The sequence below is a fragment of the Fusarium mangiferae genome, assembly GCF_900044065.1.
Source record: "Fusarium mangiferae strain MRC7560 genome assembly, contig: FMAN_scaffold020, whole genome shotgun sequence".
NCBI classification, from domain to species: Eukaryota; Fungi; Ascomycota; class Sordariomycetes; order Hypocreales; family Nectriaceae; genus Fusarium; species Fusarium mangiferae.
Window position 1 is genome coordinate 583,414 of NW_024573940.1, and position 27,623 is coordinate 611,036.

At 47.7% G+C, this 27,623-nt stretch overlaps 13 protein-coding genes and 1 non-coding gene across 14 annotated transcripts; 8 read left to right on the forward strand and 6 right to left on the reverse strand.

Annotated features, from left to right (window-relative positions):
- Window positions 1–178: 178 nt before the first annotated feature.
- Window positions 179–800, forward strand: FMAN_14563 (uncharacterized protein; the record flags this gene model as incomplete). The annotated part of the gene is made up of 2 exons (XM_041825276.1): window positions 179–281; window positions 337–800. The coding sequence occupies 2 exons, from the start codon at window positions 179–181 to the stop codon at window positions 798–800; spliced, it is 567 nt and encodes a 188-aa protein (XP_041690673.1).
- A 2,907-nt stretch (window positions 801–3,707) lies between these two features.
- On the forward strand, window positions 3,708–5,313 carry FMAN_14564 (uncharacterized protein; the record flags this gene model as incomplete). Its single annotated transcript, XM_041825277.1, has 3 exons — window positions 3,708–3,799; window positions 3,855–4,285; window positions 4,358–5,313. The coding sequence occupies 3 exons, from the start codon at window positions 3,708–3,710 to the stop codon at window positions 5,311–5,313; spliced, it is 1,479 nt and encodes a 492-aa protein (XP_041690674.1).
- Window positions 5,314–5,718: 405 nt separating this feature from the next.
- FMAN_14565 (putative endoglucanase) lies at window positions 5,719–6,708 on the reverse strand (the record flags this gene model as incomplete). The annotated part of the gene is made up of 3 exons (XM_041825279.1): window positions 5,719–6,019; window positions 6,095–6,137; window positions 6,189–6,708. 3 exons carry the CDS (start codon window positions 6,706–6,708, stop codon window positions 5,719–5,721), a joined length of 864 nt encoding a protein of 287 aa, XP_041690675.1.
- Window positions 6,709–7,567: 859 nt separating this feature from the next.
- FMAN_14566 (uncharacterized protein) lies at window positions 7,568–8,849 on the reverse strand (the record flags this gene model as incomplete). Its single annotated transcript, XM_041825280.1, has 2 exons — window positions 7,568–8,658; window positions 8,726–8,849. 2 exons carry the CDS (start codon window positions 8,847–8,849, stop codon window positions 7,568–7,570), a joined length of 1,215 nt encoding a protein of 404 aa, XP_041690676.1.
- A 1,234-nt stretch (window positions 8,850–10,083) lies between these two features.
- Window positions 10,084–11,402, forward strand: FMAN_14567 (uncharacterized protein; the record flags this gene model as incomplete). Its single annotated transcript, XM_041825281.1, has 2 exons — window positions 10,084–10,262; window positions 10,316–11,402. 2 exons carry the CDS (start codon window positions 10,084–10,086, stop codon window positions 11,400–11,402), a joined length of 1,266 nt encoding a protein of 421 aa, XP_041690677.1.
- A 369-nt stretch (window positions 11,403–11,771) lies between these two features.
- Window positions 11,772–13,598, reverse strand: FMAN_14568 (uncharacterized protein; the record flags this gene model as incomplete). The annotated part of the gene is made up of 3 exons (XM_041825282.1): window positions 11,772–12,498; window positions 12,551–13,300; window positions 13,354–13,598. The coding sequence occupies 3 exons, from the start codon at window positions 13,596–13,598 to the stop codon at window positions 11,772–11,774; spliced, it is 1,722 nt and encodes a 573-aa protein (XP_041690678.1).
- Window positions 13,599–14,648: 1,050 nt separating this feature from the next.
- Window positions 14,649–16,549, forward strand: FMAN_14569 (uncharacterized protein; the record flags this gene model as incomplete). The annotated part of the gene is made up of 3 exons (XM_041825283.1): window positions 14,649–15,565; window positions 15,615–15,750; window positions 15,803–16,549. The coding sequence occupies 3 exons, from the start codon at window positions 14,649–14,651 to the stop codon at window positions 16,547–16,549; spliced, it is 1,800 nt and encodes a 599-aa protein (XP_041690679.1).
- Window positions 16,550–16,633: 84 nt separating this feature from the next.
- Window positions 16,634–18,079, reverse strand: FMAN_14570 (uncharacterized protein; the record flags this gene model as incomplete). Its single annotated transcript, XM_041825284.1, has 1 exon — window positions 16,634–18,079. One exon carries the CDS (start codon window positions 18,077–18,079, stop codon window positions 16,634–16,636), a length of 1,446 nt encoding a protein of 481 aa, XP_041690680.1.
- Window positions 18,080–19,519: 1,440 nt separating this feature from the next.
- Window positions 19,520–20,085, forward strand: FMAN_14571 (uncharacterized protein; the record flags this gene model as incomplete). Its single annotated transcript, XM_041825285.1, has 3 exons — window positions 19,520–19,696; window positions 19,743–19,984; window positions 20,043–20,085. 3 exons carry the CDS (start codon window positions 19,520–19,522, stop codon window positions 20,083–20,085), a joined length of 462 nt encoding a protein of 153 aa, XP_041690681.1.
- Window positions 20,086–20,401: 316 nt separating this feature from the next.
- Window positions 20,402–20,513, reverse strand: tRNA. The gene is made up of 2 exons: window positions 20,476–20,513; window positions 20,402–20,445 (listed from the first exon to the last, which is right to left on the reverse strand). It is a non-coding gene; the product is annotated as a tRNA-Leu (tRNA).
- Window positions 20,514–20,830: 317 nt separating this feature from the next.
- Window positions 20,831–22,165, forward strand: FMAN_14572 (uncharacterized protein; the record flags this gene model as incomplete). The annotated part of the gene is made up of 2 exons (XM_041825286.1): window positions 20,831–22,090; window positions 22,142–22,165. The coding sequence occupies 2 exons, from the start codon at window positions 20,831–20,833 to the stop codon at window positions 22,163–22,165; spliced, it is 1,284 nt and encodes a 427-aa protein (XP_041690682.1).
- Window positions 22,166–22,470: 305 nt separating this feature from the next.
- On the reverse strand, window positions 22,471–23,464 carry FMAN_14573 (uncharacterized protein; the record flags this gene model as incomplete). The annotated part of the gene is made up of 2 exons (XM_041825287.1): window positions 22,471–23,191; window positions 23,241–23,464. The coding sequence occupies 2 exons, from the start codon at window positions 23,462–23,464 to the stop codon at window positions 22,471–22,473; spliced, it is 945 nt and encodes a 314-aa protein (XP_041690683.1).
- A 1,119-nt stretch (window positions 23,465–24,583) lies between these two features.
- FMAN_14574 (uncharacterized protein) lies at window positions 24,584–25,192 on the forward strand (the record flags this gene model as incomplete). The annotated part of the gene is made up of 1 exon (XM_041825288.1): window positions 24,584–25,192. One exon carries the CDS (start codon window positions 24,584–24,586, stop codon window positions 25,190–25,192), a length of 609 nt encoding a protein of 202 aa, XP_041690684.1.
- Window positions 25,193–25,757: 565 nt separating this feature from the next.
- On the forward strand, window positions 25,758–27,415 carry FMAN_14575 (uncharacterized protein; the record flags this gene model as incomplete). The annotated part of the gene is made up of 4 exons (XM_041825290.1): window positions 25,758–25,946; window positions 25,995–26,068; window positions 26,122–26,451; window positions 26,500–27,415. 4 exons carry the CDS (start codon window positions 25,758–25,760, stop codon window positions 27,413–27,415), a joined length of 1,509 nt encoding a protein of 502 aa, XP_041690685.1.
- Between the last annotated feature and the right edge of the window lie 208 nt (window positions 27,416–27,623).

The following is a 27,623-nucleotide window of genomic DNA, read 5'->3' on the forward strand; positions in this document are numbered from 1 at the left end:
CTGTCTTTTTTCAATATGGCATAAGACCCTGCCGATCTATCAATCCGTCCATAAGATCAAACCCAATTTTCACATTTCCCCCCTCCAAATTTCTGACATACCGATTACTTCATATGGCGTTTTCCAAATGACCATTTATCTTTTCCTCACTTAGGCGCGTCCAGTAGGCAGATAAGATATGCCACCCCACCAACAGCAAATGCCTCGGCGCAACACCAACCTTTTGATTCACGACATATTCAGCGCCGACGAAAACACAACCGTTCCGTGGGAAGCAATTTGTGAGAGGAAATAATACAAAACATAGCCCCGGCTCCCAGTAGCTAACAGGTCTAGCCCAACCAGCTGATGTCGAATGGCCTGTGGAATGTCTTGTTTCTCGTGAGGCAAAGCGCCACTGTATAACACAACAAGAAGTAAACAATCTTGTAGACTTTGGCAGCCTCGAATACACGGGCGAAATCAAGGATCGGTTGGTCTGTCCCATCTGTATTGGCGTCTTTATAACTCCGGTGATCACACCCTGCGGGCATCTATTCTGTCTGGAGTGTATACAAAGGCATCACAGGACATGCCAGTGTTGTCCCCTGGATAGAAAGAGGATTCAGGTAAGCAGAACACGGCTTGCCAGGGGAGTTATGGATGCGATTGGAGCCTTGATTGTACGGTGCCCCAACTCCAAGGCTGGATGTACTCGTGAAATGAGGCGGGATTGCATAGTTGAGCATCTGATAAACAGTTGCTATACTGCCAAGATGTCGCAAACAAGTACATCGCAAATACATTCAGACGTGGCATAATATACATACTCGACACCTATATGTTTGAACTTTTGACTATATAAGCTTAATACAATACTCTGATAAATATAATCCAGGTAACAGACTAATTACTTCAATTACTGTCTTACACGATTGCTCTGGTGTTATGGAGATAGTATTTGTCTTGGTTATTGTGAAGTGCTTAACAGTTCGTGACGATAGGTAACCGAAGCATTAATCACTGGACTTTACCCACCGATCCGGCTCACGCAACCCAAAAAGATTCCATCAAGCCTCTGCGCTTCAACTTTCGTAGTGAACCTCTACTCATCAGACCCGCGGCCCTCGTGGGCTAGTTTTACTTACGGACGGGTTGTTGATTGTAAAGGAGCTTGCACGTTTGATGCGTTATAGGTCACGTTGATTGCGAAGCATATACTCTCATAGATATAAAGAGAGATGAAAGGATTCTATTATACCCTGGGATTCCTTGTTGCTGGAAAGAACCTCTTTGTGAACGGCAAGACTTCCAGCATTTGGCAAACCCTACCCTCTACATACAGCGGTATGCTTTCTTGGCCGGGCCCTCAACATTTCTCTTTATTCAAGTCTGCATATCGGCAGTCCATGCAATTATATCCCTGAAATGTTTTTCTGCCCTCTCTGAGTTGAGGGCAAGTACCCAAGTTTTTGTCTATGAGTCCGAGCTGATTGGCTAGGTGGCAACGCTCCCATCGTGTTTCCGTCTCCTTGTATTTGCAACGGCATATCCTGATAATCTCATTCGGCCGGCACATGATGACCGGATGCTGGGTAGTCCCTCAAGATGCTGTTTTGTCTCATGGGTATTCGGGTGCTGTCTTTCGGTATGAATGTTTTATGAACCATCGATTGGTGGACAATGATATGTGTTTTATGTACCAAACTCATTTTCACTTTCTTATTCATTGTTGGAAATACTCTAATCACAAATGTGTAGAGCCACATACTCACGGATTGCTATTACAATGATTGTCAGAAACATTGACGGTGCGTGATTCTTAAGTCCGAAATCTACTCCCGTGACTCACTTTCTTTACCGCTGGATAACAGAACAGATGCTTTATTTACTGAGAAGCCATCTGCAAGTCTTTGCAAAGACTCACTTTCCGTCCTTTTGGTCTTTTGTATAGTGTAGTCTACTGATGCTTCTGGTTCTGGTTCTCAAATGATTCTTCCTTGCCCTTGGGCTTAGACACTTCAGGAGTCAAATGGCCGAGAGAAGGTGCATGCGATCTCTGTTCACAGACACTTCAATGGAAGCTACGTGAACTATTCAAGCAAAACTATAACATCAATTCGAAGTACACCCCTGAGGATATATGGCAAGTCTATGAACCTGCCCCCTGTTGCTTCTTTTCTATAGCTTTCCAACATGTCGAGCACATCCATGGAAGGATTCGAGGATCGCTCCTATAAAAGCCAGGGCATTTCGACGTGTTGAGATATGGGGTATCTCTCGAGCAAGTTCTCCACTCTGTAGGGAATGCCATTGTCGCGCCGCAGTTGCAACGCCATTCCTGTGGAGTCATAATACACATGATGATTGTATACTGTCTCTGGTCGCACTTGATTATAGATTTATTCTTTCTTTCATTGCCTTTCAGTAGTCTCTGGTTATGTTTGCGGTAGAGTTGGAGGAAGCTGCTCAATTTATACTCCGCAAAGGGCCACTTTGTCTAGTCAAAAAGTCCATAAACACCATTCACAGTCCCTTCTCATGCAACAGCTCTAGAAAGATGGTTTTCTGCAACCTGAAAGAAGGTCATCTGCCAGCTACGGTGCGCTGGATTCGAGCGGCATATCACTGCTTTTTGGGCACAGCTGAACACATTCATCAAGGGCAGAAGTCCAGAGAATTCGCTGGCCATGTGTGAATCAGCGCAGAGCACCATACAGCTTAGTGAAGCTGGGAACATTCTTTGCATGATTGGCTCTATCGTGAATCGAAACATTTTGCATTTTGCACTGTTCTTGACTGTAAATAATTGCATGTCATTCAAGCTCCTTAAGGTTCCAATGTCACTTCCGACCTGAGCGAGTGACTGTGCACATGAGCATGGTCACTGGCAGGATGTGCTGCCACGGTAAAGGCTCCGATTGGGTGACGAAATGATGAACATGAATCTTTGAACTTGAGAGAACAAAGCTGAAACGGATGTACGGCTACGTGTCAGCTTATTAGTCTTATTTAACGCCCTCTAAGACCTACGCTAGTGATCGGGACAGGCCCGCGGGTTTGCGGCCGCCGGAATGTCAAGCAAAAGCCTAACCCCTAGCAAAGTCAACGTCAACCTCAGAATTGACGTCTGCTTACTTTCACAGGTAAGACCATGGCTTGTAATCGGACGCGTGTGGGTGTTCGTACTTGAGCTTTATTATGATCTGACCGGCCCAATTGCAGATATCTGACCAACAACGAAGCCTAAGTCCACCAATCAGCTCTCGTAATACGAGATGTTGAGATGAACTGATCGCACAAACCCCTGAAAAACTCTAGGCAACGTTATCCGAGTGCGAACGATGCGTAGCCTTGTAAGGTAAAGCGATGCCCTCAGCCTCAATCAAAGGTGCCAGATTGTCCCGAAACGCGACTCGATTTTGTGCCCGCGGACGCCCGACGGAATGGATCAGTCCAATCACGACCGCACTAGCGTCACCGTCACGAACAAGGGCCACGACGACCGACGGAACGAGACTAGGTGATTGGCTAAACAACCCTGCTAATTCACCTTGAAGCCAACCGAGCGTGTCACCATCTGACAGTGGTCAACTATTCTATTTTAATAAGCTTTACTATAAAATTGTTATGTCCATGCTTCTGAAGCTTGATAGTTAAAGAGCTTAATTCGCTGAACCGTAAACACTTTAACCCTTCTACCATCTGCCGAGGTCTACAGCTGCACCATGTCGTCAAACATGATCGACCGCCTTCGTAGCAAGAAGAGCGCCAGAAGCCTAAACGACAAGGACAAGGTCTTGAGGAAGCTCAGCCCTGTGTGAGTGCTATCCCGTCCTGCAGGCTCAGAGGTAGAGACAGCTAACGTCTTGCAGTGAACACCTCCAAGCTGCTCATTATTCGTTAGGAGCAATTATTGGCTGTGCGATATCATGTCGTTATCGCATCCCCGGAGCATTACTCACCTCAGACGCTGCAGCATTCCAAGTTATTGTTGAGAATGCCTTTGCCCGTGCTATCCTACAGCATCCGCTGTTCACAGTCGGACGAATCAACGCGGATTCCAAGAAGCAATACTGGGTACGACTTGATCAGATTGACTTGAGTAAGCACATAGAATGGCGGACTGTCTCTGATCAAGGATCGTACGAATCAATCCTTCATGCTACCTTGGAAAGGCAAGTCAATGAGCCTTATACGAATCTCGAAACCCAACCTGGCTGGAGGGCGACTGTACTCAAACCAGCCGAATCAAACTTTATCGATGTTATCTTTGCCTGGGAGCATACCGCGGCAGATGGAAAAAGCGGAAAAGTCTTCTAGGACAGTCTTTTCACTTGTTTCAATACACCAGATGATGATACCGTGATTCTCAGAGACCGCATCTTCGAGGTCCCAAACACAGAACTCACGCCTCCCTTGCATCACTTGGTCAAGTTACCCGTCTCCCTGCATTTCATCGTCGGTGAATTCGGGCGGGATATTATCGCTTCGATAAAAGCGAAAGAACTACCTCACATGGCGACATGGGCACCAATACCAACAGAACCGTCGACGACGAGCATGGTGGCGACGAAAGTTGGGAAAAGTGCACTAAAGCCTGTCCTCAATGCGTGTCGTCAGCACGAGACGACTTTGACGGGGCTTATGCACGCACTCATTGCGGTATCGATGGCGATGAGACTGGCGGAGATCAAAGCTTCTGCGTTCTTATGCGGTACACCTGTTTGTCTGAGACAGTTTCAGAAGCCGGGACATCCGAACATCGATATGAACAAGACGGCCATCAACAGCGTGGCATACTGGCCGTTTACGTTTGACGAAGAATTTGTTGCCAAGGTTCGGGAACAAATCAACGAGGCTCAAACAAAGCCGAACATGAGCGCAATTCTGGAAGAAACGGTCTGGTCCTCTGCTAAAGCGATACGGGATGGTCTATCTGCCAAGCTGGATTTGGGTACCAAGAATGACCATATCGGACTAGCCAAGTTTGTGAAGGACTGGCAGTCTTTCGTCAAGGACCATGGCAAAACACGATCATATTCATGGGAGATAAGCAATCTTGGCGTTATACAGGGGAAAGCGGAGGGTGAGGGCGACAAGTGGGCTATTGAAAGTGCGACATTCACGCAGACTGCGCCCACGTTTGGCTCGGCGTTGACATTCAGTGTCATCTCTGCTCAAGGTGGGGACTTGGTGGTGACGAATACGTGGCAGGTTGGGGTTGTTGAGGCGGATTTGGCTCTTGGTGTGAGCTCTGATTTGGAAGGTTGGTTGAATGAGTTGGGGAGCACTGGGAGCATCAGCTTTGGAGCGGTTGCGGTGTCGAACTGAGTTGAAGGAGTTGTCGAAGCTTTTCTTGGGAGAGCGTTGTGTTGACTATCGACGATACCACTGCAGCGAAAGACTTTGTACAAATATACCTCTTGCTTTCTACATACTTCGTCCGTTATCCAGTGTGATCAGTTACTAACGAGTAAGTCGTCAGAGATATGCTAGCTAAAGAAACGGCTCACCCTCCGCACGCTCCTAAATAGTATATAATTTAAGTTATTTCTTATATACTATAAAGGCAAGATTACTCCAGGTAATCTGCATAAATAAAGAAACAAAGAGAAGGGAAAAAGCAGTAGCCAACCAAGAGTTCACGGTTCCTCAGATGAATAGTATCGCCTGGACATTAATCAGAGACATTCCAAGCCGTGGAGAACCATGCCTGTCGGTGCATGGAAATTGCGCTCAATGCATGTGGCGACGGCTCTTCAAGCCACGGCGCGCACGCCTACGGCTAGCACAGCCGGTCTCTGTGGGTACGGCCTCGTCGGGAACAGTCGTGTAGTTCGTAACAGGAGTGGTGCTGTCGCTGCCACTTCCACTGTTACCACTAGTCCATACAGCCGGGCCGGGAATCGGATACTCCTTGAAGCCGCCATAGATGCTGAAGTTAAAGGACGGGTCATCCTTCTTGTAAGCACCAGGGAACTTGACCGTTGGACCGGGCACACCACTGCCACCGCCAGTGACTTTGACTTGAGCGCAGCTAGAAGGCGTTAGGGTATGTGTGTTCATCGAGGAATTGGTGGACATGAAAAGAAATAGAGAGGATTAAACTTACGTGTTGTAGAACTCGGCCTGACCGACATGGGCGCCGTGTACACCTAAGAGAGAAGTCAATATGTATATCCTGGACGGGCCGCAATAGATTATACCGATATGCTCGGGACGAATGAGATACTCTCCATCAGGAAGGTCAGCGGGAATGGTAAACTCGATACGATCCTTGTCCCAGGTGCACCAAGCGTCACGCGTGAAATCTCCATCCTTGTTGCACACGCTTTCCTCGAAGATCTTAAACCACTCCCCATCACCCTCGTAGGCGTCCGCAGTGGTCGGGGCCTTCGACATGTAGACGAGGGCAGGCCCAGGATGCTGCATGGTGGCACCAACGGCGAGCTTCATGGCGAGCTTGGACCCAGCCTTGACCTCGGCGGTTCCGGTTTGGCTGGCGAAGGTGAAGGCGCCTTTGTTGCAGCGGAAGTCGAGCTTATCGGGGGTCATATCGTCACGGATGTTGTCCCATTTCGTTGGGTTGTACTTTGCATCACGGGTATTGGAGCGGACGTATTGCATGCTATTCGTTTCCTTGCCGTCAATGACGAGAACATCGAAGAAGTAGTGAGTTGAGACGAAGGGCACTATGGCCGCGAGACAAACGAGTGAGATCTTCATCTTGTTGGAGGTAACGAGAGTAAAATTGTCAAGTCTAGCTTGAACGAAGGGAAGGAAAAGAAAAGAGAATGACTAAAGAGAGAATAAGACAAGACACTGAAGCCAGTTGACTGCTGAGTTGGAAGGAATGTAACTAAGAAACATCAATAACGAGGTTATATAGCCCTTTTATATAACTCTTCAGTAACAATCACTGCTAGACTGCAATGGAGTGAAAATATTACGAAAGACAACACTTCCAAAATCAGGTGGACTATCCCTGTTCAGGAAAGATCTCTGTCATCTAATTGCTGGAACAATTAATCGAAAGGGCAACGGAGACATGTTACAGGATGAGCTCTAGCCGAATTCCACTACGACTTAGTGCGATTGCAGGAGTGTACTCGAGCGGAACAAACTGACCACAAAGTACCCTTGGAAGAGTACTCCCGAAGCACTTGAAACTGCCAAGAACTAAAGTTATCTAATTGTTCTAACTGCAAAGGGCGAGTGACTAACCGTACCAGGGCTGATTCTGGTCTGATGAGCGGTTCTAAAAGAATCCATGTCTGCAAGATTTGGCAGGTGAACAAATCAAATGCAATTAATGCAGCTATTCACTACCCAGTTCAAAGAATCAGGTTTGCCTGTTAACTTATTGCTAATAATAAGAAGTTGTGGATAAATTGATACAGAAGGAAATTGTAAATTACTCGAAACACCATGGCGCCGCCACCACAGTCGTTTGTTTCTCCACGCAAGTTTCCTCTCTTTGTGACTATCTATTAGGCGAGGTAAGAGCGGTTGAGCCTAGTAGTGCATCTACGAACGGCCATGGGCGTTGACCAATCTCTCCCAACCCAAACATCTACCACCTAGTTTACGAAAACTGAGAAAAGAACTCCCACGTCTCTCCGGGAGCCCATGTGCTCGATCCACTATCAGTTGTTGCTCCATCCTGGGGAGATGCAATGTGCCCGCCATCAAATGCAATCCAGGTCACCGGATATCCCGAATTGCAGGTGTAAGTGGTCTTTGTGTGAGTCAAGCTGCCAGAGCTTGGCTCCGGCGCGGATTGGGCCTGGCAACCGTTGTTCAACACGAACTTGTCCCGCAGGGAATGGCCCATAGAGATACTCAATATACCATCATCAATACCGTGAATTCCAAGGTACGGGACAGGATCGTTGCCACCATCGCAGCCACTGAGTTGGGCGCCCGAGAGGACGGCAACTGCGCGAAACTTATCGGCCCGTGAGCATGCGAGCGAGTATGTCATGGCACCCCCGAAACTGAAGCCCGTTGCGAAGCGTTGGGACTGGTCAACACAGAGATTTGCTTCAACGTGCTCCATTATGGCATCAATGAACTTGACGTCGTCTCCGTTGGTGTTACCCCAGCCGTTATCGATTCCCTGTGGGGCAACAAAGATGGCGCTGTCTTCAGCTAGGCGCTTCAGACCGTAGTAATTCCAGACACCGGCTTCAACGGTCTGACCCGTCGCCACATCTTCCATGGTGCCTCCACGCCAGTGAAGACCAAAGATGAGCTTGTATCCCTTGCTGCTAGTGTAGCTGTTGGGGACATCAAGGATGTATGAGCGAGTGCGGCCACTGATAGTGACGCTGTAGGTGCCGCTAGTAAGAGAAGACTGCTTGCCGCAACCATCAGAGCCTCCGCTTCCTGGGGATGACACAGGGGTTGACACAGCGCCAGTGGGCGTAACAGATACAAACAAAGGTGTCGTGGACGTCGACTCGAAGTTTTGTTCAACAGGTGCCGTCGTGGAGACCGCCAGGAAAAGCGTGGTGTCAGTTTCCTCGGCAAGATCACAACTATCCTCGGTAGTCTCAGTGACGATCTCTTCAGACTCGTCACATGCTTCATCTTCGGTAGATTCGGCAGCCTCGACAGCCACAGTTGTGGAAAGAGCTGTCATTGGTGTGGCACGATTCAAGAGTTTACCACCATCTTTCAACTCTGTTAGAAAGGATGTATAAGTTATGCTACTTTATGGCAGGTTGGGATGCAAACTCACGATGAGGGAAGCCAGGAATGAGAGTTCTAGATGCAATCGGACTTGCGATGCTAACGGGCTTGGCAGTCGCAAGAGAGGTGAAGAAAAGGAGCACTGCTCCAGTGAAAACCGTAGGATGAACCATGATAAGATCAACTGATCAGGGTTGCAGGAAAGAAGTTAACGAGAGGAAGACACTGAAAGTCGAACTGAAATGAAAGAATGACAACAGCAAAGGAATGTCACAGAGCATCAATAACAAGGTGAGCAGTGAATATAAGAAGGCCGTTGACTCGACATTGAGTCTTTTAAAATTCACCCCATGTATCTGTGTAAACATGCATAGACTTCCCAGTGGCCCGTCAGCCGCTCTCCTTTAGGTTGACAGCGTGGGTTGTCTTGGAATGTTTCAAACCTCAAGTAAACCCACCAATCACAGTTTGTTATGCCGCAAGGCTCAGTCCATCCTGCGGGATGGGCCTCATACATCCAGACTTGTCCTGACCCGCGAAGTAACACCTAGAAAGTTAAGTCGAGATGGAAAGTAAATAGCTAGCGGTGGCGTGACGTTGGAGTCTCAGGTTAAAGACAAGAGCAGCTCAGGAATTGGTGCTTGCCCCAGCAGCGAGATGGGGCACCGGTCCTGATGGGCGTTGGGATAAGATTAAAAGGCTGAATTAGAGGTCAGAGAAGGTAAGTTGGGAGTTTTATACCCTGAAGGTTGAAGATAAAAATTGGTGTATAATTTGGAAGTTGTAAAGAAGCATACAGATCAGGCAGCGCTTACCTAAGATTAGGAACATAACTAGGTTCTATACTAAAGTAGGATTACTATATCAAGAGAAGATAAGAATAGTGTCAGAGTATTCACGGTGGCTTGAATTGGGTTTAGGCTTTGAGCATCGTGCGTAGTAAGAGGATATCAGACCTTCTCCTAGAAGTACATACCGTGGAGCGGATAGAAGTCATTTTCAGGCACCATCGCGGTGTTGTGGCAGTACATGTTGGACAGTTGTGTTTGACCAAACAATTGACATCTGTCATGGCTTGTTAACCAGAAGTGGTGTCGGCTCATTTTAATCCTAGTAGACTGCAGTGCAGCCCCTGAAATGGATCCACCATTTTGTCCTTTTGTTCTCGACCAATCACAATAAGCGTTCTAAGCTGCCAAGCGTGCTGGCATGTAACAAGGTCCGCACAGGTTTGTTCTTTTGTTCTCCGCCAATCCCATGACCTAAAAAGCACGCTTTCTGTGCCCAGATCTTGAACCACTTCCTTCCTCCACACAACTATGGGACCTGCTCTCCTGTAGACCAGACATACCAGACTCATCGGCTTAGACGGAGCACGGCTTTGCACATCTTTCTTTGTTGAGCACCATGCACTCGTCTCCCACCCATGTTCAGCACCGCAGCGCGGAGATCATGGCTCCCAATGCGAGCAACGCCGACGAGTGGGATCGTCTGCGGCACCAAATCTTGAGGCTCTACTCAGATGAGGCGAGGCCACTTAAAGAAATAGTGGAGATAATGCGGCTGAAATATAATTTCCATGCAACGTAAGTGGTCACTTAGACATAATCCTAATACATAGATACTAAGCAATAGATAGACCGAGGATGTACAAGTATCGCCTTCAAAAGTGGAGTTTATGGAAGAAATATAAAGAGAAGGAAGTGGTTCACATGTCTCTACTCAAGCAACAACGAGACATTGCCGGAAAGCAATCTGTCTTCTTTTTACAAGGTAGACGAGTCGATTGGGGAGATATCGAACGATATCTACATCGCAGGCCGGACCTGGAGATGAAGATCAAACTCGGAATGCTCACAACTAGTACCTTAAACTCAAACATAGTCTGTCGCTCGCCGTCGCCAGATCCCATTCTCCATGCTTCCAGTGTTCATCAATCCACAGACGAGCTACTTCGACTTCTCCGCGGCTACTATCACTCAGACCACCATGATATCGCAAAGAGATCTCACCCTGGTCACGCTGGCGACTATTCTACCACTATTCACTGCTACACAAGCCTAGCTCAAGCCCGCACCTTGATCATAGCCAACAACATGAAACCAGGCTTCCAGGCTCTCAACAAGTCCCTCAATTATCTTAGGTCTATCATAGAGGATCAAGAAGCTACTCTTCTTTTCTTTCTGTGCGATGTTATCGTCGTTTTTGATCAGCGATATAAGGCCTTGATATTCGAATTACTGCGGCATATACATGATACGCTATCTGTCATGTTTGGAGATGGTCATCCCTTATGCTCACTCCTACATCGCCTTATTCGTCTATCAGAAAAAGACAGACATGAGGTTATTGCAATCATCCTAAGGGCAGCTTTGGATAACTTGAAAACCCTCAGTATTAGTGACCACATGGTCGAAAGACTCAACTGTCACTATATCTTGTTATTAGAGCACATGGGTATCACGGGAAAAATGACTAAAGAGTTGGTCCCAGAGATAGATGTGGATACTATGGGTGCAGCTGGTATGTCCTATCTCGGTAGGTTTGCTGAGAAGTTGATCCTCAACCATGACTTTGAAGAGGCAGACCGCAAAACTGATATAATGCTCGCATGGCTTGGGAGTCCGCTAAATCAGCAGCATGCAGCATGGGCAGATCTCCGACTTTTTTCCAACCGCCTTAAAGCGTATATCGAGTTCTCTAAGAGTAATTATGTAGTAGATTAGGGTCGATTATCCATTACCGTACTTCGAGACCCTGACAGTTTTCATCGTAGCCATGTTTCGGTTTAATTAGGCAAGAATAGTTGGTTGCTGAGAATTCGCGAGCTTGAATAAGGAACCGTGATTCCACTACGTGAAGTCTGTGATAGCTAGAGTAGGTAGTGACATGTATTTGTATTCATGACCTTGAGTGACACAATTTACTGTGGAGTTTAACACATCATAATGCGAGTATACCTGCGCGATACTGCCATGATTCAATGATGGTAGATCAGAACTTACAAATTACAAATACGCTCATGTGTTGATTATTACCTCAATCCTATGACTAATATCAAAGAAATGTTATATCAAAAACCACGCTCAACCATATCAGAGCTTCCGCCTCCTCATCCGAACAGCGACCTTGCCCTTGGGCGGAATAGTTCCAAACGGAAAGTAATCCATGTTTGGCCTAACCTTACTCGCCGCTTCGGGGTCAACAAGTTCAATGTCAAACGCACGCAGAGCAACTGCCGCTGCCGCTATGAGTTCCTGTTTGGCGAAGAATCGACCAGGGCACATTCTTGTCCCGCCTCCGTAAGGATACCAATATCCCTGCGTTCCATCAAGAGTAGAGCGTGCTTTGCGATCATCCCCTGAGGAACGCCTTGTAGGCTTGTCGGCAGAAGCGGCTGGTCGAACTGGACCGCTGGTCGGGTCGTTCTCGTAGACCAGAAATCTCTCTGCCCAGAACGACTCAACGGGATGTTCTTCGATTCCGCCAGGCTTTACATGTCCAATGTTCCAGAAGTCGGGATCATGGCCGCCAACCCAGGATGAGGATAGCATGCCAACACCCTGCTTGAACTGCCACTTTCCGAATTTGAGATTGGGGATGATGGGTGTTCGTCCAACGGGTGAAGCGACGCGAAGACGCAGCGTCTCGAGGTAGATGGAGTTGATGAGGGGACCGGAGCAGAGTTTTTCAATATCGAAAGAGAGGGACTTGTCGATGAATGAAGGCTGCATCTCGGCCATTACTCTGTCCTTCAGGTCCTTGTCGAGTAAGATATCGAGGAGGATCCACATGCCAGCGGGAATGGCATTAGCATTTACCCTGTGAGCCATTAGTCAAGCCCATAGTCTAAGTTAGTAGTTACTCGACTTACGCCCACATGAGCCCAAGGTCAAGAGCAGCACCACCTCGCGGAGTCATCCCAACGCTCTGAAACATCTTCTGTCTAGCGCCCATCAACTTCGTACCAAACTCCGATGTCCATTCCTCCCTGATGACACCATCTTCATCAGTAAAGTCAAATAGCTGGTTTCCATACTCATGATACCGCAGCATGCTCTCGAGGCACTTGTCTCTGGCCGCATAACTCTTCGGAACAAGCCATCGAGGCATCCGCTTGAAAAGATTGGGAAGCCGATAGTCAAAAACCCAAAAGTCCTCAATGAAAGTCGGCGAGAGTTCGAGGAACTTATCACCACATAGTGCAGTTATTGCAGCGCGGAAAAGGTTGTTCTTAAGCCACTCGTAAAGATCATCGACCTCAGTCCACTCGCCTTCACTGAAACTGGTATCCTTCTCAATCATGTCAGAGTAGACCTCGACAAATTTTGCAGTCATGGAGTTCAGTGGCCCTCCTGTCAAAAGAGCGTGCAAATCACGATGGTGAACAAAGTCAAATCTCTTCGATGGATCAACATGTCCATATTTAGAATCATCATCGACATAAATTGGCATATCACACTCTGGCAAGCCAAACGCATCTCGAACCGTCATGACACCAAGAGACTTGGTAGTCAAGTGTCGCGACGCCTTGAAGAGCTCAATGATAGGCTGGCCATGAGGAATAAAGTACATAGGCTCAGCGCCCACAAAGATACGAAGCGGGACTTTGCCGAATTTGGATCTGGACCCGGAGATCAGTGGAGGAAACAGACTTATCGGCCCGGGAGAACTCACAGGATAGACGATAAGAAGCGCTCAGTGTCGAAAGCGAAGCCAATCGTGTTTCCTACATAAGGGATCAAGTACGGAACCCTCGGGGGCTCTCGTGCGCTTTGACCATGCTGATAGCCATTATTGCCGAAGGACGTGAAGACGTATGTCACGATGAAGGGGAGAATGACGAGGTTGAGGACTTTGAAGTAGGTTGATGTCTCTGTCACTGAGCCTGGATTGGCTGCGGCAGTCTCGCTGGTGTTCATTGTGCCACGGCGAAAGGCGTTGAGTGGTTGAGATTGGATGCTGACATGTTGATTGCCATTTTGACCGCTATCGAAAGCGAGTAATTTGATTGGTAAGGTGGGAGATTTGATAAAACTTTAATGTGAAGGGTTAGCGTGTACGATGCCTGCGACGGGTATGCGAAGATGAATAACCTAGAGCAGATGGTTTATAAATGATTTGACGTCTATATTTCGGCAGAAAGTGACTTGATATTTAAGTTTAAGGGCAGTAAGTAACAGAATTTATTTTCATAGATCTACGTTACATAGAAAGTCGTAAGCGCTAATCATTGTGTTGTTTTGATGGGCGACGCTCTGAATCTATTCCCGTGTCGGCACCAACATCATTATCGATAAGTGCCAAGGATTCACGGATCAACGCTTCGTACTTCCAAGACCTTCTAAACCCGACTATTCCCAGTAGACCTATCAACGGCATTATTCCAGAAGCAATCCTTCCCGCCGACGTGCTTGGCATGTGTCCCGTATAATGCATGACTAATTCCGTAAACTCAATATCTAATAACCTCGATCTCAATCTCACCATTTCCGTATTGACGTCCATGTAACCTTCCATCCCCGTGCCATTCCACAACGCACTTTTGTCCTCCAGATCGCGTGATTCATCCAACAAAAAGTCCAGCAAAACTACAAACATTCCCTCACAGATAAGATAGCGAATGCCGTTATCCGTGCGTGACCCCACAGAGCGCCCCTGAGTAACTTCCCATATCGGACTAATCACATCATGATCTGCATACGGGATACGGAAAATGCCCCCAATCGAGAAGCTCGGCGCCAAGAACCCCGGAGGCCTTTTGTCCAACACTGAGTCCTTTTGTGAATCGTCCTCTCCATTTCTTTGCCGTGTTATCCAGAGGTGCCTGAGCTTGACATTTCGTGATAAGTGATAAGAAGTGATAATTTAGATAAATGAGCCAAATTCACAGAGATCAGAAATTTGGTCTGTCATCCAGTTTCTGGTCTTGTCAAGTCATTCTTTTGTTCTGCTAGGTGCCCCACGTCACCATGTATATCTCCTCCCAAAATCTGGTCCTCGCCTTATCGGCGCTCCCTTCAGCATTTGGCAAATCTTTCTCTCATCATGCCGAAGCTCCTCAAGGCTGGCAGGCTCAGAAAACCGCCAAAGTCGCTTCCAACACGCAGCACGTCTTCAGTCTTGCACTGACCATGCAAAACGTGGACCAGCTCGAATCGAAGCTTCTTGACCTCTCCAGCCCCGACAGCGCCAACTACGGCAACTGGCTGTCCCACGATGAGCTCACCAGCACTTTCTCCCCTTCCAAGGAGGCTGTTGCTAGTGTGACCAAGTGGCTCAAGTCAAAGGGCATCAAGCACTACAAGGTCAACGGTGCTTTCATTGACTTTGCTGCTGATGTTGAGAAGGCCAATACCCTTCTTGGAGGTGATTACCAGTACTACACCAAGGATGGTCAGACCAAGCTGAGAACGCTGTCTTACTCCATTCCTGATCATGTAGCCGATCACGTTCAATTCGTTGATCCTAGCACAAACTTTGGTGGCACCGTTGCGTTCAACCCCGTGCCTCACCCATCGCGCACCCTCCAAGAGCGCAAGGTGTCTCCCTCAAAGAGCACCGTTGATGCGTCTTGCCAAACTAGCATCACCCCTTCTTGCCTCAAGCAGATGTACAACATTGGCGACTACACTCCCGATGCCAACTCTGGAAGCGAGATCGGTTTCAGCAGCTTTCTCGGCCAGGCTGCTATTTACTCTGATGTCTTCAAGTTCGAGGAGCTGTTTGGCATTCCTAAGCAGAACTACACCACTATTCTGATCAACAATGGCACTGATGATCAGAACACTGCGCATAAAAACTATGGAGAGGCTAACCTCGATGCTGAGAATATTGTTGGAATTGCTCATCCTCTTCCTTTCAAGCAGTACATCACTGGAGGTTCACCGTGAGTTTCATTCATTCTATGTCAGGCTCAGAGTTACTAACATGTGCAGACCTTTCGTTCCCAACATCGATCAGCCTACCGAGAAGGATAACCAGAACGAGCCCTACGTGCCTTTCTTCCGTTATCTCTTGGGTCAGAAGGATCTCCCTGCCGTCATCTCTACTTCCTACGGTGATGAAGAAGACGTAAGCCCCATAATATCGTTCCTACCACAAGAACCATCTAACTCTGCAACAGAGCGTCCCTCGTGAGTATGCTGCACTCACCTGCAACATGATCGGCCTTCTTGGCCTCCGAGGTATCAGCGTCATCTTCTCATCCGGTGACATCGGTGTCGGTTCCGGCTGCCTTGCCCCTGACTACAAGACCGTCGAGTTCAACGCCATCTTCCCCGCCACATGCCCTTATCTCACCTCCGTTGGCGGAACCGTCGATGTCACCCCCGAGATCGCCTGGGAGGGATCTTCCGGTGGTTTCAGCAAGTACTTCCCCCGACCCAGCTACCAGGACAAGGCCATCAAGAAGTATCTGAAGACTGTCTCCAAGGAGACCAAGAAGTACTACGGTCCTTACACCAACTGGGAGGGCCGAGGTTTCCCTGATGTCGCTGGACACAGTGTCGCTCCTGACTACGAGGTTATCTACAATGGTAAGCAGGCTCGAAGTGGAGGTACCAGTGCTGCTGCTCCCGTCTGGGCTGCTATCGTTGGTCTGCTGAACGATGCTCGTTTCAAGGCTGGTAAGAAGAGCTTGGGCTGGTTGAACCCTCTTATCTACAAGCATGGACCTAAGGTTTTGACTGACATCACTGGTGGTTATGCTATCGGATGTGATGGCAACAACACCCAGTCTGGACAGCCTGAGCCCGCTGGATCTGGTCTTGTTCCTGGCGCTCGTTGGAACGCCACAGCTGGATGGGATCCTACTACTGGTTACGGAACTCCCAACTTCCAAAAGTTGAAGGACTTGGTCCTCAGCTTCTAAGATCTATAAAAGATTAGATAATGAAACTGATACATAATTTACTTGCATTCATGCAGAAATAGTCTGCCCATACATATCAGTTGTTTATGAGTGAAGGAGAATATTAATCCCGCGTTCTTCCGCCAGATCCTTGATTTCTTGTATCTTTTTTCTCATCGGGTCGTCCCAAAGTGCCTTAGAACAATCCAGTGTCTGAAGATTCCTCAATGGTCCTTGTGGCCCCGTCTCCTTGACGAGATTTAGAACAAATTCCAAGAAGGGTGAGATTACTAGGTCGTGAAGGCGTCGGCTGTTGGACCACAAGTTGATGTCCAACAGCCTGATAGTCTGAATAGATTCCGGTAACTGCACAGGACTAGTCTCTGGAGGCCTTGAATGCTTCCATAAATCGTAGCCAGATAGTTGAGGCATGGGAGCCCTAAGGACTTTAAGACCAGTGAGATGGTGGTAGCAATCTTTGAAATCGATGGGCTCAAAGTCGTCAGCACCATCGCCAACAGCATCTCCCACCCACTCAACATCACAGTTGTCAACACATAGATGCAATTCCTCCAGAGATGCTGCATGTTGAACCAGGCTCCTAGCTAGTGTTGTCCAGTTCCGCGTATTCTCCTCGAGGTCGAATGAGAAATGAAGGTAGAAATATCTCAAGCTACTACAAGATCCAAGAAGATCTGAGAGTCCCTCACTCGACATGGTCGATTCTTTAATAGTGATGGACTCAATAGACGAGGTACCCCTCGGAAATGGCATGCAATACTTGTCTCTGATATAGTTCTGAACGCTCTCCTCAGTATCGTTGTACTCTTGATCACCAAGTCTATACGTCTTAAGGTTCTTGAGATTGGGGAGATGCAGAAAGGGCGTCAGGTACTTGAGCCCAACAATGCTTTCGATGTTATCGTGTCGAAAGTCAAGTTCTTGAAGCTTCGCCAGTGGTAGCGGTGCGTTCGGTTTGAGATCATCGCTGTCGAAGCGAAGAGCCAGTTGTTTAACAAAGCGCAGAACAAGCGTGCCTTCATCGTAACCAGGATTCACATCAAAGCAAGGAATCGTCACGCTGAGGCTTGTCAGATTGGTCGCCCAAGCGAGGACAAGAACAGCAATAGCGTCGTCGCAATCCTCAAGAATCCGATAATATAAATATGTAGACTCTGCTAGTGTCGGAACAACTTCTTCAGCTGCCCAAGCAAGCATCTGGAGGTTTTCAACTTTCATGGGAACGCGTGCCGCGTCGCGGTCATGACCTCTTTGAAACCACGAAAACGATAGAGTCTTGACTTGTAGACGGTATTCGGGGTGGCGCAAAAGCTCAAGGGCTAGTCTTGAGATTGGTGGACATGGCGATTCGCCGTCGTAGTAGCCGTAATGCCCTTCATCGCTCCAGTGGCGGACGCGGAGAGGACTGGCGAGCTGGTTGAAATGCTTGTTGACGAGAGTGACGTCGAAGATGCTGGAGTGGTTGATGTCAGAGAGATGGGTAAAGATGTTTGTGAGGATCTCGTTCGGGATATCTGTGAGGCGAGCCATTGCGCTCTTTTTATGAGATTGATAGCATGATCAGAGATACTATTTCACGCTATGGAGATGTAAGACGCGGATTAGGCAGCAATATCACGTGCTTGACCAGACTTTGACACATTGTTTTTTGGGCATAATGGACTACAATTCATTAGGAACAGAAATATGTTCATCCAACTGATCCGATTGATCTCATCATGTAAATCAGTAATACGAATATCACATTCAGTTTGGGTGGGTACTGAGGCGGCGCTCGTTTTGGAGCCTCAGGACAGGGTTTGCTATTTTTGAACCGAGCTGTAAGGCGAATTGTAAGAAACTAGAGCTCATTTGTCTTTCATTTTTGAACGAGAATTGATTTTTGTACCTTTCAAAGTTCTTGCAAGCCTTAGACTGATTGCAATTGTGCATCAGAGTTGGTTAAAGGCTGTCGTGGGACATAGAGCTATATCATATGATCTGGTTTCCCGACAGCTAACCATGACAGCTGCAGTAATGACATAATACACGGCAGATTGGAATCAGTCAATGATGCACTGCGACTTGTAACGGCGTTGAGAAGTAAGGCCAACTTACTTTCAACGGTGTAAGTCGGAATGGCCGGCAGACCCACGCTCTCGCTTTGTTGGCTCGCCAAGGTTTCAAGTGGCTCAGCTGGAGAATAACCGGGAGTTAGAACCGGTAGTTTTGATCAGCCCTAATCTGCAGTTGGGCGGGCGAGCTCAGCTCTAAAATGCTCCGACGGGATGACGAGCCACCCACGCATCAGCAACGCGGACAGATCTCCCCGACCCGACGGTGTCCTCGCACTCCGGTAGCAGTTCTCCCGAGCCTCCGTGTCCTTATAAAAGTTTAATTCATCCAAATTGCGTAATAGGCAGTCACTTTAAACATGTGATGGCCATGAAGCTATCGTTAGTCATGGTCCCCAAGACCCAGTTAGATCATGACATGTCTCGCAAGCTAAACCCAATTCTGACATCTCTATCAAAACGGCGTTTATCTCTATGGACGATTTAGCACTTGCGGGTCCCTGCATATTGACATCTGTTAGTAAATACCTCAAGTCTTGTGTAAAACAAGTCAAGATCAAGGTAGATCTTAATTTGTCGTTATCGGCGAATACCCACGTGGCTCCAGAGATAAAAAGCCAACGGGCTTTAGCCAGCCTTGCGCTCCGTCTTCACGTGTCAGTGACACTTGCGTCATGAGGCTAAAAAAAGTGGCATGTCATTATAAAATTTTTAATATGGAAATGTTGGGAAATCAGTCGTTGGGAGCAGCGGTGCAATTTTTCGCCCGTGTCTTATGACCGTTTTACGTATTCTGCGTCAGCCTATTTTGCCATTGTCAAACCCATAAAGAGGCGTGATGGCATCTCTACCATGAATGACCTCGTTGAAGGTCAACTATGCTTTGTTACCTATCTTATCAGCCCTATCAATAAACATGGACTTGGAAGACGATCCCAAAACCGCGATCTCTCAGCCACAGAAGCTACCGAGATTCAGAAATCTTGGTCTGGCTCTGCGAGTGTTAATTCTCTGTATTACCATCTCGGGCATTGTTGTTGCAGCTATCCCTGCATCGAGGAATGCTGTCGCTATTGGAATACTAGGTCCGGCGGTAAGTCTACTACGACTCTTTATCAGGCTGTCGGCTAATCAGTAAGTTCGTCACGGCACTCTGCTGGTCATTGATAGAACTCGTCTGCTCAGTGACCAAGACTCTTCCGACCGTTCGGCCATCTTTCAGCCTCGTTATACATTGCTTCATTGCCCTTGGATCAATTGCTTGCCTTGCTTGCTTCGGATGGTTCCGAGATTGGTGGCCGGGTGGCAACGCTCTTGATGATGATACTGAACCATTGGAGCCTCTGTTCCTTGCCGCACTGGTACTTGCCTGCATGTCGACGTAAGTTCTATCAGTCTCATCCCACAAGTGTTTCTTCTAATTTATTGTCCGCGCTTAGGGTCGTTGAAGTCAGCCTCTGCATTATTGGTCTTATCGAGTGACTGGTTAAGGGTGACCTTCACACAGCAGATGGAATGCGATAATGTAACGATAGATGTGGAGGTTGATTGTAATGAATTACTGATAAATTGGCATTTATTGGAGTATGGTTGACATCCTTTAAGGATTTAATTAGGAAATTTATAATAAATACTTAAGTACCTAAAATGTTAAAAAGGTAGACTTATCCTATTAATTAACATTTAATAGCTTATGCCATTTTATAATACAATTAAAACTATATTATCTTGAAGAGGGAAAAAGAAAAGCGTGATAATAAGATTGAAATTAATTGTAAAAAATACAAAATTCAATGTTTGTCAAGATTGGGATTCGAACCCAAGAATCTTTCGATACTGCAATGCTACCTAGTTAACCAGGTAAGACAACGTCTTGAGTGCAGCGCCTTAGACCACTCGGCCATCTTGACTGGTTTGTAACTGCTTTGACTTAGCACTTTCAATTTGCGTACAAGTTGCATTCTAAAACTCTTGGACAATATTCCTCCAACGCTCCGAGCTAATGACCTCTAGTGCTTATATTTGCTTACGATAGCTGTATTACGCCGTTTTATCTTAGGTGAGATTACTTTCAGTCCGTAATCATGGAACGGTATTTAATGCGACGTGACGCAAGCGCTAAGCAAGTCAAGCCACATTATAAGAGGCTTTTGTGTGTCGACCTTGGAGACATTCACTCTCAACCTTTCGCTATTCAAGCCGGCCTAAGCAAGACCTGTCAGCACCAATGGATATGAAGAAACAACGCATCGTCATTGCAGGCGGAGGCTTAGGAGGTCTCACTGCCGCGTGTCGATTGGCGCGCGACGGCCATGAAGTCGACCTGTTCGAGAGATCTCAATCGCTCTCCACTGCGAGTGGAGCCATCTTTGTGAGATCAAATGGCGTCAGGTGTTTCTACCAATGGCAGATGCGCGGAGCCTTTGAAGCTGTGACTGCGCCAATCAAAGAGCACGAGACTCGGAATGGCAACACGAACGAGCTTTTGCATACTCTCGACCCTGGGATTTATTCCAAGTTTCCGGAGTGGTCCACTGATCGCCAGGCGTTGCAGACCGTTCTATATAATGAGGCATGCAAAGCCGGAGCCAAGGTGCATTTTGGTAATGAGATCATCACGGTTGAAGAGGATGACCAAGCCGCGTACGCAACCTGCAAGGATGGCAGTAGAATCACGGCAGATTTGATCTTGGCAGCTGATGGGATATCCTCTCGTCTGCGATCTCAGATTCTCACTCATGTCGACCCATCTCGTCTCACCGTGATTCGAGCGCCTTCGACACATTACCCAACTGAAATCCCAGCCGAAATGCTCGCCAACGACGAGAGAACCAAATCCCTCTGTCAGCAGCCTGAGTCAGAAAATGGCATCATGTGGGCTGGCCACGGTGGCTATGCCATCGGCAAGTACAATCACCATCGAGGCCTGTTCAACATCATGTTCTCGATTCAACATGGTGCTGCAGACAGCGAAGCCAGTGAGAAAAAGCTCTTTGATGCGACTGACGACGGTGAAGTAGTCAAGAGTTTCTTCTCGTCGTTCAACCCCACGGTCGTTGCTTTGGCGAACATGGTGCAGAGCTGCTCCCGTTGGCGCCTAGCTAGACTGGAACCTTTGGATACGTGGTCGAGTCCAAAGCGGAGGCTGGTACTTCTTGGAGACTCGGCGCATGCGATGCTTCCGAACCTGGCGGAAGGATTCAGCTCTATTGTGGAAGATATAGATGCCTTATCCATACTGTTCTCGGAGAGCAGCCGGGACGTGCCGACGACAATCGAGACATGGGAGAAGATTCGCATTCCTCGGGTGACGAGGCTTCAGAATGGCTCGACATGGAATTACAAGCTGTATAACTCTGGTAAACCCCCGGGATCCGAGTTGACGGACGAGCAGAGAGCGTTGCCCATGGGTGAAGGCGACGGCAATGCACCATTCAATACTCTGCCCTTTGATAAATGGATGTTTGATTACGACACGGCCAAAGAGGTATGCGATATCGACCAATAATATGTGGCAACACATTCTGACAGTGAATAGGTCCGAGTTGCAATGGAAGCTTAGGTATCATGGCCCAGCGGTCAAGGCACAACCCATCACATCGATCCCCACTGGTAACTTTTGTTCTGCCAGTAATAAACTACACTCTATCATTAAAATTTCTTGAACCGTATCATTTATGCTTTGTATGCTTGACCATTCCAGCCGTAGTCGCAAACGAAGATGCCAGAGGACACCAGACGTATAAACAGCACCACGGAACAGCTCCCGCGGCTTCTCAAAGTGCTGATTTGTGAGGGGCTCCTCACCCGTGGGCGTATGAGTAGGAATCAAATGAACTCTATTATCCTCTTCTGTATCTCTATTGTCTAGCTATCAAAGTTGCGGTATGGACACTGAACCGATTCATTCTTGTCCTGCAGGCATAGCTGGCGGGCCTCGCTAGTACCAACTGCACCGTAAACGGTCAGATCTGGACTGATGCCGATCGTATCGTACTTCTGCAACAGGTTCCGAACTTTACTCTGTGCAGCTTTTCGCTTCTCAGGAGTTCCGAGCAAGTTATCCAAAACCCATTTCGGCTGCAAGGCGATCACCGGCACACTCATATGTCTACTCCAGCGCTTCTGATGCGCCGGCGTTAACATGACCGGAAATACAGGCTCTCCATTGAAGCAAAACGTCCACTTAGAATCCTCTGTATCTTGTGGAATATCTTCTGGCCAAGGTCTTGGATCGCAGATACGAAGACCTCGAAGCATGTCCCAGAAGGTACGGTTATGCTCTTCGACAGTTCGCTGCTTCTCGGAGGGGCCGCCGATGATGACGAGTGATGTATTAGGACCCAGAGAAGTTGACATGCGTAGATACTCGGCTAGAGCTAGAGCTACCTTGCGCACATTACGGGGCTCCGATGGGTTGTCTGACTCGAGGAAAACATAGCGATGATCGTCTGATCGATATCCCATGGTTGCATATACGCAAGGAAAGGTTTTCATGCCGCTCCCCTTGGCTAATATTGTGCTTTTGAAATCGTGGTATGCAAGGCCTTGCCAAGTATCCTTGCCGAACCGAGTCTCAACCTCAGTCCTGATAGCATGTCAGTTTTGCAAATACAACCGATGAGTAAGTCGCGAACCTCGTCAACAGGTCCGTTGATGAAGATGACAGGATTTCATTCATGTCATCGGCGCGTAAGGCGGCTTCCTCGTGTTTCGACGGAGGTGTCCCGACTTTGAAGCCATTCGTCACAAAGCTTAGCTTCTTGATGAACTGATTGATAGGGGCTTTCCGAAATTGTATTAACTTGGCCATCACCGTAACGACGGTGAATAATATGACGGCATTGATAGCGAACTGCATGATGAGGAGAGTTTGAGAATATTTAGTAATAGCACGTAATATGTTCAAAGGGAATGCCAGTTCAGTATTGATTTAGTGGGAATAGACTCAAGTTATATGTACTATCATAGTGGCAACCTAGCAACGTTCATAATACCAACAGGACAACGTGCAAGTCACTGACGTGAATTCACTGGAGTGCTAGGATCGGAAGCTAGTCTTGGATCGAGCTGTCAGGCTTCTGGGAAAGATCCGTAACACAAAACTCCTAATAGCGTCATGGCTATTGCTAGAATTATGTGGTCTATGGATAGAACTAATGAAATCAACATGATGTATGCGCCAAGCGATGATGCACACATATATCCCGGCCGGAACTTTTCCTCCGAGGTCTATATAGGCTATAAACCGCTTTGAGGTAAAGTTCGCAAAGCAAGCATCAGCTGTCAGGTCTATCAACTGAAAAAATTGTCCGAGATAAGCTTTTAGCTTGCAATCTGATCACGCTATAAACCATCTTACTAGAACCTTTCGTGGTGCAGTCGTCTTCTATGGCTCCCCAAATTGTTCAGCGCTTGATGCTAGCGCTATCGGGATGACAGATCGAGTCTGGGGAAAGGTGGATCCTCCGGGATATTGAAGCTTGAGCCGCTGAGGTCATGCCCTTGATGGTCGCATCATCGACAACGGAATGCTGCGGTCACCATCTCAGCAACATTACCATGACATCTCGTAATATTCGTCACAGCTAGCATGCAAATCGACTGCGATGGGTTAGATGACTTAGCTGATTGATCAGGATCCAGCAAATGATCTACACTAGATAAAAGGAAAGCCGCCAAACATGTTTATGCTTCTGTACAGATCAAGTCTTAATTAGGCATGGCTCTTATGTCTAATGATGTGAGGCTTGCGGTAGAGGGAAACTAGCAACGGGGAATATTACGAGATGTTACTGTAATCTACCAACTATTGAGCATGAGGTGGTCACTAATACAAATGTCATGGAATATCTCGTAGCTCAATAACAATCCCGTTTCTGGAACGGCCTCAATATCTACCATTTGATTCACGGTTCACCTCAAATCAGCACTTAATCTGCCACAATCGACTGATCACGGCCCCTGCCGAACTCCCGGAATGGAGGATACCAGACAATTACCCGATGGCATCATCGAACTTGCACCTCGAACAGGAACTTCATTCTTCGTCGACAAGGGCCAACGCCTGACAGTAATCGACCCGAAAGGCGGTCAAGTCTCTGACCTTGTGGCATTCAACCGACACGACACAGACGAAGTCATATCCAACGGACGCACATTTGACTATGCAGACACCATATACCTGACAACCAACCACCCGCTGTACTCAAACCGCAGCAATGTCATGCTCAAAATTGTCGACGACACTTGCGGACGTCACGACTTTCTGCTAACGCCGTGTTCCAAAGACACCTTCCGCATCATTTACGGAGACAAGGAGCCGCACCACGGCTGTTTCGGCAACCTCTCCCTGGCGCTAAGCAAATACGACATCGCGCCAGACCGCATTCCTTGCGCGTTCAATTGCTTCATGAATGTGCCTGTAGATGGCAAAACGGGCAAATTCACGGTGGAGCCGCCTATTAGTAAGGCTGGTGATCATATCGACTTTGTCGCGGAGATGGACCTTATTGTTGCCATTACTGCCTGCTCAGCCGGCAAGTCTAATGGTGGTAGCTTTAAACCCATTCAATACAAGGTAGTTTAATGAAAAAAATGAGAGACATGCCAGGTCCTTATCCCTTCACAAGGTTTCTGTGGTTTCACAAATGGTCTCAGAAAGGACAAGTGGTGATGCTGGTATTTGACAGCGCGTCATTGACCTTCTCAAACGTTTAATTCGAGCCTACACGCGCAAATTGTAATGATCAAAAGGCCCCGGATGTTTTCTACCCGTCTTGAAAATAGATGATATTAAACTATCGCGCAATTTTCAAATGATCAAAGTCTTGAACGTCATCCATAGTTCATGATTGGATGTTGGCACTAAGAGTCGGTTAGTGAGAGATGATGCCTACACGGCCGATCGATCACTAATCCGGCTACGGCCCGTCAGATCGATCCTCTGGGGACCCGATGCAAGGGTTCGATGTGCCCCCTATCCGGGCTGTCCCTTTGACCTTCTTTCCCGCGACCTTTCTCAAGATACATGTTCAAGAATTTGGGAGTACACAGCTTATTGACATCGACTCTTTCACCGCAGACACTGTATCAGAGCTAGTCAATTGTTGACTTGTTCGCAATCATCTACGCAGTCATCTCCGGAAACCGCAATGACAAACAAGGTCTCAATTGAAGATGCTGTTCAAGGCAAGGGAGTTCATGTCGACGGCGACAATCGTATTTGCTGGGATGAAGATGCTGACCAACACCCCCGGAATTGGAGCTTTGGGACAAAGACATACACTGCTGCTCTCATATGCTGGTTGGAGATGTACATGACGGCGATCAGCTCTTCTGGGGTCAGTTTGGTCACTACTGCGGATATAACTCTTCTGATGATGTTCCAGACAGCCACTGCAGACTCGGCACGAGAGGAGTATGGTGTCAGCAGAACGATGGCCTATTTCGTCTTCGTCACCACGTAAGCTTCGAAACTAATCAGGGCGGCAATGCCATTGCTGATTTTGAAAACAGATACTTGCTGGGCCAAACCATAGGTAGCATCTTCTGCTCACCCATCTCAGAGGTATTCGGACGACGAACCATATACATCATTGCAGCAACAATCTTCTGCATCTCCTCAGCGATAGTGGCTGCGGTGCCGTCAATAATTGGCGTATACTTCGGTCGGTTCTTTCAAGGCGTGTCTGCGGCAATCCCAGCGACTGTCGCTTTTGGCAACTTTGACGACATGTATAATGCTGAACATAGGATCTGGGTCGTCTACATTTATACCATCCTCGGTATGCTGGGGCTAGCACTGGGCCCTATTTACTCGACATACATCACTTCGAGCATTGGCTGGTAAATCTACAAGTAATTCATATGCCTTCCGGTCTGACATTAAACTAGGCGCTGGGTATACTACATCTCTACAATTGTTATGGGTGTCACCGCTGCTGCATGCATCTTCACGAAGGAGTCAAACGCAAACCAGTTACTCGACAAGATTGTCAAAGAAGTACGGGTAGAGACTGGCATCGAAGATGTCAAGTCTAGCAATGATGAGGGACAAGGGTTTACAATGGCCACCTTTGCGCAGAACGCTCTCTTCCGACCCTTGCAGTTCCTTGTCACGGATCCCCTGGTCTTCTTCTGCGCTGTACTATGCGCCATCGCTTTCGGTCTCATTTACGGTTTGACAGAATCACTGACCATAGTCTATACCGCGCCGCCATTCAATTTCTCGCAGAATAGCTCCAGTCTCGCATTCCTCGCCATAGCCATCGGTGAGGTGCTCAATATCCTCCCCCGGATCTACGACGCCCACATATACAAGAAATACCGCAGAACCCACCGGCGCATTCTCCCAGAGAGCAAGATCACGTCGTTTGCAATTGCAGCACCATCTCTCGCCATTGGTCTGTGGCTCTTCGCCTGGACCATTCCACCGCGGGTCACAAATGTTCCTTGGCCTGTCAGCATGATTGGTCTGGTAATGATCGGATTCAGTCTCAATGATTTCAGTTACGTGCTCTTTGGATACGCCACTGACAGCTATGGAGAATATGCTGCCAGCGCGGTCAGTGCCATCAGCTTGACGCGTACGCTGACTGCTGCGGTGTTTCCACTCTTCACGCATCAGATGTATACAGGGTTGGGCAGCAATGTGGCCACGAGCATCTTGGCGGCGGTGGCGAGTCTCTTTGCTTTTACTCCATTCTTATTCTTGAGGTATGGATCGAGGCTGAGGCATCGAAGCAAATTTGCGGCGGATGATGAGCAGGCTCTAGAGCAGGAGAATCTCCATATGAAGGATAAGAATTAGATGTTACCCTTTTCACAAGTCTATCTAATACCAAGGCCTTCCACATACGTCTCTAGCAAATCACCCGAGAAATAGAACGTAGAAGCTAGATTGCAGGCCACAGACTTTTGGCCGAGACAACTGCACTTGGGCCGGCGTCTCTTATCATGCTTGTTTTATGGCTCAGTCTTGCTAAACATACTACCGTGTATGATTTCTCGGATCCAAA